The sequence below is a fragment of the Rhodnius prolixus genome, unplaced genomic scaffold (genome assembly GCF_049639745.1).
Source record: "Rhodnius prolixus isolate KJV_2025 unplaced genomic scaffold, Rpr scaffold_16, whole genome shotgun sequence".
NCBI lineage: Eukaryota > Metazoa > Arthropoda > Insecta > Hemiptera > Reduviidae > Rhodnius > Rhodnius prolixus.
The window spans coordinates 663,765-677,799 of NW_027411616.1; the positions used below are offsets into that span (position 1 = coordinate 663,765).

General features: G+C 33.3%; 1 protein-coding gene across 3 annotated transcripts in view; it reads left to right on the plus strand.

Annotated features, from left to right (window-relative positions):
* Window positions 1-741: 741 nt before the first annotated feature.
* Plap (phospholipase A2 activator protein) overlaps window positions 742-14,035 on the plus strand; it is a 28,229-nt gene continuing 14,935 nt past the window's right edge. For 2 of the 3 annotated variants that reach the window (XM_074134326.1, XM_074134327.1), the window contains exons 1-7: window positions 742-880; window positions 1,422-1,536; window positions 2,728-2,859; window positions 4,137-4,324; window positions 5,948-6,181; window positions 7,188-7,332; window positions 10,886-11,050. In XM_074134326.1, coding sequence (XP_073990427.1) covers window positions 2,732-2,859; window positions 4,137-4,324; window positions 5,948-6,181; window positions 7,188-7,332; window positions 10,886-11,050 — 860 coding nt within the window. In that variant the 5' untranslated portion in view covers window positions 742-880; window positions 1,422-1,536; window positions 2,728-2,731. The remainder of the gene's footprint in view (window positions 881-1,421; window positions 1,537-2,727; window positions 2,860-4,136; window positions 4,325-5,947; window positions 6,182-7,187; window positions 7,333-10,885; window positions 11,051-14,035) is intronic. The other variant, XM_074134328.1, reaches the window with a different exon arrangement.

Consider the following 14,035-nt stretch of genomic DNA (forward strand, 5'->3'; position numbering starts at 1 on the left):
TGGCAGATGTTAGAAAACGTGTCTTTCTACAAGGTTGCTGCAAGCGCACAATGTAATACCGAGATTGAGCGAAAGTTAATGCTTTAGTGTGAATACCTATTTTTAGAGATTGAGGTTACATATGCTTCTTTTCAGCTATCAGAAAAAAAATCCTGTTCTTAAAGACAGTTGAACCTTAAAACTGCCCGGTAGGTTTTAAGGATAGATTTTTACTTGAAAGATGGCATGAATATGATCGATACTTATAGATGGAAAAGGAATATATATCATCAGGTCCAGGTCCAGGACAAGCCTAATATCATACGGCTAATTTCAACTTCTTCAGCTTATCATCATAAAACGTAAAAGACTATTGTAATAGTGGAGTTAATCTGCTTGATAGAACCGTCTGCAGAAAGTGTATAAACTGACGACCATTGACGCAAACTTATTTTCTGTTATAGCAGGATCTGTATTAGCGATACCATCTTGAAAACAACGTAGTTCGTTTGTTTTAAATTGATTCGATTGTTCGTAGTTCGATTGTTTTAAAAATGAAATATAAACTAAAATGAATTTCATAAGTCTATAAATAATTTAGAGGGTTGGGCCGCTATCACTATTACATTTACTGAACAATTAGCTACTTGGGCAAATATAGAAAATACATACATAGCTTTCTCCTAAATATTATAATTATTTTTAAAATTATATTTTTTACTAAACAACGTTTTCTAGCTCAAAATGGAAAACGATGATATTCAAAAAAATTTAAGGTGAACATTGTTTAAAAGCGTATTGAAATGTGCATTACAGTGTTTGTTGTTGGGAAGGGTTTTTATTGTTATAGAATAGTTCAGACGACTTCATTGTGTTACTTACAATTTTCAAAAATCGTTAGGTAAATATATTTCTTTTCACATTCGTTGAACAGATTGACCTATTCTTGATTTTTTATTAACAGATTTGTTGGGACGGACGTACTTTTATTGCTTCGTAAGAATGGAATTTGCTAGGCTTTATATGATTATATATCCTTATATTTATGTACAAATTCGACGAAAAATGAATACTTACTGATCTACAAGAATTTAGTAAGATGCTAGTTTGATACGTTAAAGCTTCATTACCAATTGGAAAAAATATTGAATCACAATAAATCGAAACTTAATAATAAAACGTTAGGATTGCGTTATAGAATTATTGAACTAACGTCCACTTTCACCTAATAGACACTTTGTTGGCCTACTAGTCATCTTTAGATTTTAATGATTGCCTGGGCTTTACTGGGCAGTTCTGTAAGAAACCTAGGTGAATTATCTGTAAGAAATAGAATTTTTTGTCGTCCTTACTTAGGAAATGAGGTGTTCAAAGTACTCACGAAGTCTTCAATTTAGTCTATCTAATCTTAGTGAATATGTAAATTAATTTTTGTGTTTCAGAGAGTGTCAAACATGTCCTACACAAATATAATTAGAACAGAGGATTTGGCTGTAGGTATGCAGCTGTGAAGTGGTAAATTCAAAAGCTTAATTTAGGAGGAACAAATTATTAGTGGTAAGTAAAGAATATTTGAGTATTTTTTTACTGTTCAAGATCAAAAGAGAGTTTTCATATCATTCTTATTATATCTTCGCTGGCGTAAGGAATATGCTCCTCACATTATCCTCTTCAGGAAATAGGTTTTGTTAATTTTTAACTTTATTATGCTGTTCATAAGAAGAGATTGTCCGATGTTTTTTCTTAATTCAGTTTTTGTCGGGAAATCCAACTTCTGATATTCTCAGGGCGTAGAAAGCTCGTACTTGTATATATTTAGGCAGTATTTCGTTTTGGTTTTGTAGCTTCCGATTAGAAAGTTTCAGCTGAAGTCCATTAACTGGAAGTGCAACAATACAGAATGGAATTTTTCATTTTTTTCTTAGATTAAAAAAAAAGATTCTCAATGATTTGAAACTCGTATTTAGCTGCCTAAGTGCCATTTTTTCTAGTAAAAAATCGGTGGTGTTGAAAGGTGGCGGAATTTACCTATATGTATATTGCGCATTGGTTACTATTCAGTCGAAGTACAACGCTTGAGAGAGACCAAGGAGTGATCCCAATCAGGCAAAATGGAAAATAACGAACTATAGAGATGGTGGATTCTTCGAGACAATTTGAAACTACTGTATGATCATCCAAACTTCGCGAATTTCATTGAGGTGTGAAAATAGACCCGTACGGATAAAGTTTGGATAAAGCTGGTTTGACTTACTAGGTTTACTGAACTCGTACAGTATCAGATAAGCACAATCCGAGTTTGCTTAATAAGAGACAGCGAATACGAAAGAGTTTGGGAGAAGGCCAGCCAGGCGAGATTAGAGCATTACTTTTGGTTTTCAAAAAAAATTTCGAGACAGGAAGGCAGTGGCAAAATTTGAAACAAATAGGGTGTATTTTTATTGTTTTTTACTTGAGCGTATATTTTGGGCATTATGATAAATTGTGTAACTACTACATCCTTATTTATGTAATTTGTACCTCGGAAAATAAAGTAGTTATAAAGGTTGTTATTAAATTGTTTTAAACATTATAAAATTCATCCTGGGACGCAGTGGGCACAATATAAAAATTGCGCCAAAAAAGTGGGGTTAGCATACATTCTAATGGCGGTGTAGTAGTTCATATTTATATTATAGGTGTAATTCTAGCTTAACTTGTGTACGTTTCTTTGTGCTGAATTTTTAAATATATATTCTTTTATTTTAGCAAAATGTCTTACAACTTGACTAAATCAATTAAGGAACACAGTTCTGATGTGCGTGCAGTTTGTTTATTAAATAATAATCAATTTTTAACTACATCTCGTGACACGACTTCAATAGTGTGGGATTTTGAAGGGTAAGTTTTTCATCTTTCTCACTAAATAAGTTACGTCTAGCTTTTCAGACGGAGCTCAACATCCAATTTATAAATTACGGGTATCGTCGACAAGGAGTGCAACCTTAACACTATTAGTAATTTTCCAACAAATAAACATTTGTTCACGCGGAACGCGAATTATGGATTTCCTACTTACTAGTCTGCGCTGATAACCACTTTTATATATAAGTTAAGGATTCTAAATTGGCGAGGTATCGGTCAAATAAAAACAACAGAAACAGAAAACTGTAAAATGTTTTCTATAACTCAACCAACCCGCATAGCCACGCCCTGAAGAAGGCAATATATTTGTCGAAAAGTTGGCAAAAAAGACGAGTTGTTGTTTTTACTTGACCGATTCCTCGCCAGTTTTGAATCCTTAATTTAATAATTTACGGTCACGAAACCAATATATAAGTTATATTTTTAAATTAAACAGCTGTGTTTTTAAACACCTTATTTTTAAAATTTACTCAGCTATGTAATTTAACAGAGGAATACAAAATTAATATAGTTAATATTCTCTTAATTTATAACAGTTATGGAAATCTATTGTCCTTGCACTGTGAAGGTACAAATTAATTATAATTGTGATCTGTGGATAATATTAAGTACATACAGACATGACAAGAGGGGGTATCTCGGTAATGTACACATGTACTTATGTTTGCATTGCAAAAATTATATGCAGCTGCTTAATCAATGAAATAAATGTAACATTTAAATATAACAAACTGTAACTTGTAAAATACTTTTATTTTATATAGTTTAGAAGTTATCAGCGCAAAATTGTAATATATCTTAGATATTTATTTTTGTATCTTCTTGTTTTGCTAATAATGTAATATAAGCATGAAATTTTGATTTTTGTTAGATAGAAAATTAATTTTTTGCATTCACTTTTACAATATATAGACTGTTAACAATTCTGACGGCTGGAATAAACCAATATTTTTTTCTACATTAATTGTCTATCTGGAGCTCCAATATGACTTCTTCAATGGATTGAGCCTAGTATGACTATCCAAAAATATTCTCCATCTTTATAATCTGCCTGCCATTGCTTAAACAGGCAGCAGCATTCAGTAATGCTGACAGCTTGAAAAACTGTGTCTGTACTTCTCCGTTGTACAAACCCTGTTTTAAAGCTTCAACTCCAGTTAGGTCACATTCTCCTGCCCGAAACTTACAGTGTGACAGTATGTATATAGTAAGTTAAAATTATTGTTTGTAATTAAAATACATTTTTATTTCAGATTCAATCCTCGGCCAGTGAGAATATTAGTGGGACATACCAATTATGTGTGTACCTGTTGTTTTATCCCTCCATCACCAGAACATCCTGAAGGGCTAATTGTTACTGGCGGCAATGACAACGTTATTTGCGTTTACGACCCAAGCATTATTGAGCCTCTTTTTACGCTCACCGGACATACAAAAACCGGTATTTTTACAATTTTTCGTTTTAACAATTTATTTGATGCTTTGAGATTGGAATAATTCGTAATCTGCAGTCTGCCGGAAGTTAAATGAGTGTCTTACAGATTGATCTAAATAGCGTTTTATTTTTATTATATTAATATTTAAAAAAATGAATGCTTGTTTATAATGATTGTATGCTTAAAATGCTCGAAGTCAGCCTTTTGCGATTTCACATTATATTATTCCAATTCTGTTTACCCCTGACATATTATTATTTATTAAATCGGAAACTGTGAGGTTAATGCATAAGTTCGTGCAGTTCTATTTTGTTTCTGTGTGGGTGAGCGGTATTCTGGCTGACAGTTGGTACAAGAAACGGCTGTGTTGTTCCCGATAACGGGTGAACAACAACCTACGCTGAATCTCGTGGTCTCCTGTGAGGGTGCGTGCTTCCAAAGGTCACAATTTCAAATGCAAAAACCTTGTAAGCAAGTACGTTCCTTACAAGAGTCCAACCAAGCGCTTGACACTCTTCACTGTAGCTAATTTGCAAGTGTTTTGACGAAAATCCATGTGAGTCAATTCTTCAAAGGCTCCTTTTTATAGTGTGATGAACGACTAGAGATGGGAAATTTTCGATGTCGAATTTACAATACACTTCAGAATAAGTCAACCATTTTCATCGAACCGTCTGAGAGTAAGACCATCCTTGCCATTCAAAGCACAAATTTGATGAGAAGCCTTTGCGACTGAAGTTCTTTGTTAAACTCAGGCAGGAAAGATGCCTGATCTGAAACTTCATGACTGCTCGACGTTCCACAGTTCAGGTCGTCCATAAAGGCCAACCCTGCAAACTTTTAGCCATTGTCACTTGTCAGGTTACGATTTAGTTTAACAATAATGCTACTATTTTCATATGCAATTGTTCATATGCACCGTCAATATTAAAAAAAACAAAACAAAAAAAAAAACAAAAATAACCTTGAAGTAGAACGATGAGAATTTATGTATCAATTCAGCTTTTGATCGACGATATCTTAGGATTTACTTTACTGAGAATTAGCTTAATTTTTGTAATGAATTTAGGGTAAAAGGATAATTTAAGGAAAATAGAATAGAGAAGGTATCAGGCTGATTATGCAACCTATACTATAGTTTTTATTTTCAAGGTGTAGCTCCCATACGATTTATGGAGGTTATTGATTACAATGAACCGATCAACCGTAAACGTATAGGCATTGTAATTAAACCATCACAGTTTATTTAATTTATAAATTCTTAGAACCCTTTTTAAATTTTTTAGTTAGGAATGATCTATTTGACTTTATTACAAATTGAAAGGGTATGTGGACAGGATTAATTAATTACTAATGGAGTTGTCAGGAACGAGTAGTAGGTCAATACTTAAGTCGCATAAATACTTAGTTTTATTAAGGTGTGTCAACATCTATAGTACTGTATGTGAGTTTTAATGGGGAAAAAAATCTAAGATAACTAGCGCTTGGGCTTCTCAGTACCTGCTGTCATCCAGAGAGTCTTCACTTGTTACGGACTTCATTACCATTCACCGAATAATAATAATTATAATTAATGTTATCATTTTATTATTACACTTTAAATTTATATTTGTTCGTTTTTGTTTCAGTCTGCACTCTTACTGAGCTTTCTCAGAATTTATTTGCATCTGGAGCGTGGGATTCAAAAATTATGATCTGGGATGTTGGTAAACGGAAGTGCACTTCAGTCATTCATCGTCATGAGGGTTCAGTTTTTGCCCTAATTTTGTTAAGTTCTGGTAAAATGCTGTTGTCGGCGTCTGCTGATAAAACTATAAACGTGTATGCTTGGCCAGAACTCGATGTTGTTCGAATTCTAACGGGTAAGTCTGTCTCTCTCTCTCTCTCTCTCTCTCTCTCTCTCACTCTCACTCTCTCTTTCTCTCTCTCTCTCTCTCTCTCTCTCTCTCTTTCTCTCTCTCTCTCTCTCTCTCTCTCTCTCTCTCTCTCTCTCTCTCTCTCTCTCTCTCTCTCTGAAGATATATATATCATTTGCTTGTGGGACCAAACCTGCCTCCATTGAAGTTGCCTCTTGCATAGTGACTATCCATCCAAGAAAGGATGATATCCTTCGAGATATATACCTTGAAGAATGGCAGGTAATTTCAAGAGACCCTAATCTAGTTTCCTCACAGTGGAGGTCTTTTTCCTGATCTCTCCTTTCTCATCCATTTATTTATATATAGTTTGGATTCACATCCTTATCCATATACATACTTCTATGTATTACAGTTTTTTTTTTTTTTTAATTTAAGGCGCGTCAACATCTAAGGTTATTGGCGGCCGGAGCTTTTTTCAGTGCACTGCCGGCCTCCGGACAGTGTTCTCTCGTTACAGACAACACTGTCCATCACCGGACAGTGAGCTGTAAGAAGCTCCTAGGAAGAGAAAATCTAAGGGTCAGCATCTGGATTCGAACCCGGGACCTCCGCGTGGGAGTCCAGTATGCTAACCTCATAGCTAATCCCTTCCCTTTATTACAGTTTTTGTTGGACGGTATGTTTCATCACTAGCGAAAATTAATTTCTTTAGATTACTTTCGTTACCATTTTCCCATTTAATTAATTATAAAAGGAAATTATATTTTTATTTTCTCATCTAATTGTAATAAAAATTGCAATATTTTAAATAAACCAAGAAACTCCTTATCTGCATTTAAAATCTCTATCAATGCGTATAATCTCTAATGGACCGTACTTTTTAAATCTGAAATATTATGTAGGAAGAGGATATTTGTCTATCCGACATAGTAAAATTTCAGTTTTAATAATTTTTATTCATTTATTTTTTATACATACAGTTTATATAATGAAGTAATTTAATATACAGGGCACGATGATTGCGTACGAGATTTGGCTGAATTAAGTGCTGATGAGTTTTTGTCCTGTTCGAACGACGGAACCATCCGCAAGTGGAATGCTAAAACTGGAGCAATGCTGGCCATTCTCTTCACATCCGATGACTTTTTATACAGGTATCCAAGATTTTAAAAAGAAAGCGGAAGTAAAGGTAGATAGTTTGAATTTTAGCGTTTGTAATGCGCAAGAAAATATAAATATATTAACAAATATCATAAGAGATTCAGCGTGTTTAGGTCATTTTAAACAGAATAGTGCATGTTCCGTTAGTAAACCAAAACAGATATGGTATGATTCAGAGTGTAAAAATAAAAGAGTACAATCATTTGCCCTGTTGAACCTTTATAGAAAATATAATGTAGACTTATTTAGACGTATGTATGTTCAGTGTAATAGACAGTATAATCAGTTGATTAGGAAAAAGAAACAACATTTCTATTTATCATTATATGAATAGTTCAAAGAAATAAAATATGGAAACAATTTTTGGCATGTAATTAAATTTTTTAAAAAATCTAAATTTTTGTGTGGAACTCAAATTCATAGCGAAGATTGGGTTAAACACTTCAATAATTTATTAAATCCGCATCATGATATTTGTTCTATTAGTTATGTTTCGCCTTTTATCACCTTACCCTCTCTTGATAAAAATTTTACACTTTGTGAGCTAACAGACGTAATAAATTCCGCAAAATCTGGAAAGGCACCCGGAAATGATAGAATTCCGTATGAATTCTTTAAAAATTGCCCAACTAATTTTATTGAAGTGTTACTAAACGTATTTAACAATATGTATGACACTGCCAGTATTCCGGAAACGTTTTCTCACTCAATAATATTCCCACTGTATAAAAAAGGTGATGTAAATGATGTTAGAAACTATAGGGGTATTTCATTTTCTGATTGTGTTTCGAAGCTATTTACAGGTTTACTGTTGAAAAGAGCACAAGCGTGGGAAAATGAAAATAATATTCTTAGTGAGTCGCAGGCGGGTTTCAGAAAAGGATATTCTACAGTAGATAACATCTTCAATTTAACTAATATTATAAAGCTTAAAGTGGGCAGGAAGGGCCACAAACTGTATTGTTTTTTCATTGATTATAAGTCTGCGTTTGATACTATAGACCGAAATTCTTTACACTGTAAACTATATTCACTAGGGCTGTCTACTAAATTTATTGAAACATTAAAGGGTTTGTATAGTGATACTAGATCATCGGTATGGACCCCTAACGGATTAACTAGTACGTTTAAAACTCTAAATGGGCTTAAACAAGGATGTTTATTATCGCCGTTATTATTTTCATTGTACTTAAACGATATCGAACATTGTTTGGGAGGTGGTATACGTGTGGCCGGTGTAACTGTAAAATGTTTGTTATACGCCGATGATGTCGTGATTGTGGCTAGTGATCCAATAGTCCTTCAGAGTATGATAAATAGATTGTCCGCTTATTGCGAAACTTGGAATTTGTCGGTTAATCTTGATAAGTCGAAGGTTATGGTTTTCAGACGAGGAGGGAAATTAGCCAGGAATGAGAAGTGGTATTTTAACAGAACGGAAATAGAAGTAGTCAAACAATATAAATATTTGGGTGTTTGGTTAACTCCACAATTAGCTTTCCGACACCACTTTGAAGATCGACTTCGTGCGGCTAAAGCAAGTATTATGGCGAATTACAGTAATGTATTCAATAAAAATGGTGTACCGATTTCAGTTAAATTTGAAATGTTTAATGCAGTAGCTAGAGCCATAGTTAGTTACGCCGCGCAGACTTGGGGGTTCCTGTGGAGTGATAAAATAGAAAGTTTAAATACTTTTTTCATTAAAAGATTGTTTCTGTTACCAAAGAACACGCCCAGTTATGTTATATATTTGGAGTCGGGTTTGACACCTATATTCGTTTTTACACTGAGCTTACATTATCGCTACATCCGGAAAGTGCTTACTTTACCAAATACACGATTACCAAAGATTTTAGCGGAACAAATTATAAGAGAAAAAATATTTTGGTTTAAAGAATTTAATGATATTTGTGAAAGGCAGGATATGGAATTAATAAAATATGACAGTGGAGGAGAGCATCAATTTGAGCTTTTAGTTGAGAAAATAAAACAGTCATTTAAAAGAAATTTGATGGCTAAAGCTGCGGATTCAACTTTTCATTGTTTGTATAAGGAGTTAATTATAGATTTCGGTGAAAATCATTACATTAAAGATACTAACAAGTTACACTTTATGCAAACTATGATGAGGTTGAGAGGGCAGCTAATAAATTTAAACTACAGAGTGGGTCGTACAAGCGAGAGTCACCTCTGTTCAATGTGCAATCTCAGTGTAGTTGAGGATTTATTGCATTATGTAGCTGAATGTCCAGTTCTTAAAGAATTTAGAATCCGGTGGTTCAATAAGAAAACGCTGACAAAAACAGAAATAATTAGTTATCTGAATGGGCAGAATAATAGTTTTAAGCGTCTTTATTAGTACCACATGGAAGCAGCTAATTACAGACAGTTTTTGATTTCTAATTATAATTTTTAATTTTATTTTTTTATGAGAAGGTTTTTAATAGAATTTTGCGGATTTCATTAATCAATTTAAATTTGTTTATATTATTTTTGCGATTATTTTAATTTTCTGTTACAAAGAATCTTTTTTGTTTATGTAGTAGTTTATGAAAAATATCTATATTAATGTATAATTTTTGTAAGTGAGGTCAACCTCTGCAGACGGACATAATGTCCATGCATTGTGTGGTTTTCTTAGTTTTCTGTTCTTTATTATTTTGTATCGTTATTTAATATTAAATAAACACACATTATTATTATTACAGGTATCCAAGTATTTGCTTTCAAAATTTCCATTGGTTTAAAACTTTTCGCGAGAGGAAGTATTGCGATGAGGTCAAATTTTCGTATTCACTAGAAGTACGTGTTTGGAGGTCCTTCTGAGTCCTGAAATTGACTTTTAGCAATTTTAGTCCTGAAAATATATGTAGCAGAAAATAAGAATTTTATATTTCGTTTTTGGTAGCTATCACATGATCAGACATTAAGATTTGTTTCGAAATTAAATCACTAGAGAAACTATACAATGGATTTTACTATTTTTTTTCATTTTCTTCAAAATGACTCCAAAATTTTATTTTAAATTTTGCATACATGTACATGACAACTTTTATTTTTAATATTTTCTGTTTAAAATTTTCTGGAACGTGCGGCTTTCTTCTAAAGTGCAATTTTATGTACTATACAATTCGAGTATATGTAATATTAAAATTAATTTTTTGGAAGAAATTCTGAATTGAAGGAATACTATTTTTTTTTTTTTTTTAATCCTTTATTTAACTATCGTGATTTCTACAATTTAAACATCAACGGATTAGAAAATGTTATGAGTCTCATAGTTGGATAAAATCATTGATTTCATCCTTTGGATAATGTACATCGATAAAGTTATTCGCCTTTAACGTTTACAGCTGTGGTTCTTTGGTACAAACTTCTTTTATAAATCTCTTTTGTAAATATGTTTTAAAAATTCATGCTCATGATGGTTGAAAGCTCGAAACAGGTCAGAAGTGAGGAGAACAAGTTTGGTCTGGTGGATGAAAGCAAATTTATGTCTTTGTAATTTATAACTTATATATATATTGACAAACATTGTTCTAGCATTGATTCGACGAAAGACGGCTCGATAATAGTTAGCGGCGGAGAGAACAATACCCTTGTTGTGATGGATGGTAACAGTGGGCAAGTTCAGATTATGAAGCTGCCGTCACTCACTGTTTGGTCAGTACGAATATTTCAAAACGCTGACTTAATAGCGTGTTGCAGGTGACTATCCGAAATTAATTAAAAAAACAAACAAACAAAAAAACAAATCATTGAAGATTTATTTCGTTTGTTTTTCTTAATTATTACTTTAGATTTGTTTACATTATGAATGATCAGCTGCAAAATTTAAACAATTGTAAAGTAATACAGTCATCTGACTATGTAATTAGATTAGAATGGTAATTGCTTGCAGTGCTGGTTCAGAGAAAGATCTTTCTGTCTCTTTGTTTAATTTCGCAGGGTTTCTTAGTTTCAGTGAATTGTATTTTTTTCCCATGTTCTTAGCCTCATAAACGATCTGTGCTTTGCTAAAGTTCACTGCACGCACATTGAACAAGCACTTGTTACGCCACCCTCAGCTCTCGAGGAGGCCAGCTCAGTGGTGGCAGGGGGATAAGGAGGAGAGGGAGAATAAAGGAAAAAAGAGGAATGGGAAGATGTAACAGCTTATCAGTTAGCAAATCTGCGTGGTGCGACCCTGCAGGCCTATACTCAAACCAGATAGCTACACTAATACTTCATTAAATAATTAAATTTATTGTCCATGTGATGTGTTGCTAGGGGTTCAAATAAAGATTCAGGGTTATGAAAATATTATTATTGATCACAAAAAAAATACAGTAACACTAACCCTAATGCTAATTTTAAGGGAAAAGTACAGAATAAAACTTGATTAATAAAGGTAATGAAATAATTATCATCAATATAACCAGAAAACTAGTCCCATTCTTAACTACATTTTCTACACTTACAGACCTGGTTTTGTTGTTAACTGCACAGTCTTCTCAGGAGGATGCTCACACAACTCAGGTGCTGTTCCCTCTGCTGCCCTTCGAGAAGTAGAGATTCCTCACTCAGTTTCCTCTCACCCGGAATTGTGCAGACAAATTCCGCTTGGGTGTTTTCTTTTCTTTCCAACTTTTTTTTTTGGATCCAAACACAAGGTGCACCAAATTCATTCTCACGAGATGGCGTCAATCTCTCCCTCTCATCTGATGCTCGCGTCGCTTGATTTTTTCTTCCGCTGCCCTCTTCACACAACCCTGTGCTCTTCAAGTATAATTTTATCCGATATGCATTCTTCATTTCTTTTAATTTAATTTCCTAGATTTATTTCCTTAATCCCCGATTTTACCTAACTCTAACTAACTAAACTGGACAAAATCTGGAGAGAAATATAAACATATGCCAAACTGTTTTTATGTTGAAGAAGCTGTTACATCGTAACTTAATTTTCCAAAAATAATAAAGAAAAAGTAGTGAAACAGTAATCTTGTTATCAGTGCCTACTGCACCATACTCTTAGTGAAGAGATAGGTAGGTTGTTTGGAGGTGGAGATTCTATTTGTGTTAATGAACATAGTCACAGGTAATTTAATAAAAAAACTTTACCCTCTCAGTTATTATCTGGAAAACCTTAAGTTGTTAAATTTTATATGCCCGAGCGCACACCACTCATAAGATTTATAGAAATGGGATGGCCATTTCTTTCAAAGTTGGCCCTAAAACTATTAAATCTGAACTCGTACCCTCGGGAATCAAATCTCAAAATATTATTTCTTCAATAACTTCTTTAAAAATTAAGGTTAAACATTTGTTAATTCACTTAAACTTAGTGTTTTAAATGTAAAGATAAAAATATCGATAATTCAAAAAGGATTAAAAATCTCCTAGATACAACTAATAAATTTAAGAATTTTAACTATTTGAAAGTAAGATTTTCTTCATCAGGGTATTTTGTTTAAAGTCGGAGGGCAAGTTTGGCTTCTTTTAAGGTGAGATAAATTTTGAATTCTCGGAATGCATGAGACATAAATTTCGAGTTGTTTAGATCACTGATGAGCTCAGTCCGGTTGTTTTCATCGGAGGTCTATGATGTAACAAGATATTGTCAGTGACTCTACAGTTTAGAGAGCCAATTTAACCTATCTCTTTAAACTGTGCGTCTGGTACCGTGGGTTTTGTATAATGAATTAATGTTTATCTTTTAGAAAGAATGCTAGGTTAGGAAAGAATAAAAAATAGAGTTATAATTGATTAGATAGGAAGGTAAACATATCAAAAAATGATCTAAATACTATTGGTATTCGCAATTTAAAAATCAATAATTTGTAATTGGTACTGAACGTTTTTGGACGTAGATACGTGACACATGAAGGGAGGTCCCAAATTTTGTTGATAAGATGAAGAACTGCAAAGAAGCACTGGATATTTGCTCGGCGCTTAATTTCAGTTGTCTCTTAATCAATCCTTCACGGGAAGGTTTTGAGAATGTTGGATCAGTATGCTTTGGTATAAGGTTATTGCTGGTTTGAGATTGTCGAATATGTTGCCGAATATTCTTTAAAGAGCAAGAGCTTGTATTGGATGTTCGTCCTGATGAGTTTCTGAAAAGCAGAAATAGTCAATAATCACAGAATGTACTTATGTAAATATTTATTTACTGATTTTGGTACCTTTGATATTATATGAAACCACTGAAAAATTCTGGTCAGGCAGCTTTACAACTTGGGAGATTAATCTATAATCTCTAAATCAATGTAAGTTAATGTAACCTAATGATTAATTAATGTAATTATTTATCATGTTAAAATTTTAAAGGTTTTGTTAAACGTAATTATCATTCTGCGATAAATGTAATTCTGTAATTATTGCTGAGGAACGTGGGAGCGGTAAGTTCCCAAATGGTCTGAAGATACTCTCTGCTTTCGTTCACCTTCTTGGCCATTTGCGATTAACGTCGCTCTAGGCCACGTCGAGGACGGCCCTGTTGGACTTGGTTGAAGTTCAACAGCGAAAGTGTTACTACCTCTGGAAACATAAGAAACCTTCTCTCGTTGATAATTCTCTTGAAGCCATTTGGTCCCTATTCATTAACTAGAAAACGACTAAGAATCTATTCGTCCGTACTGATATTGAAAACAAAAGCTCAGTTTGTGACATTTTCCTAAAATAAATCAGGAAATGCCCTCTGTCTATGCCATA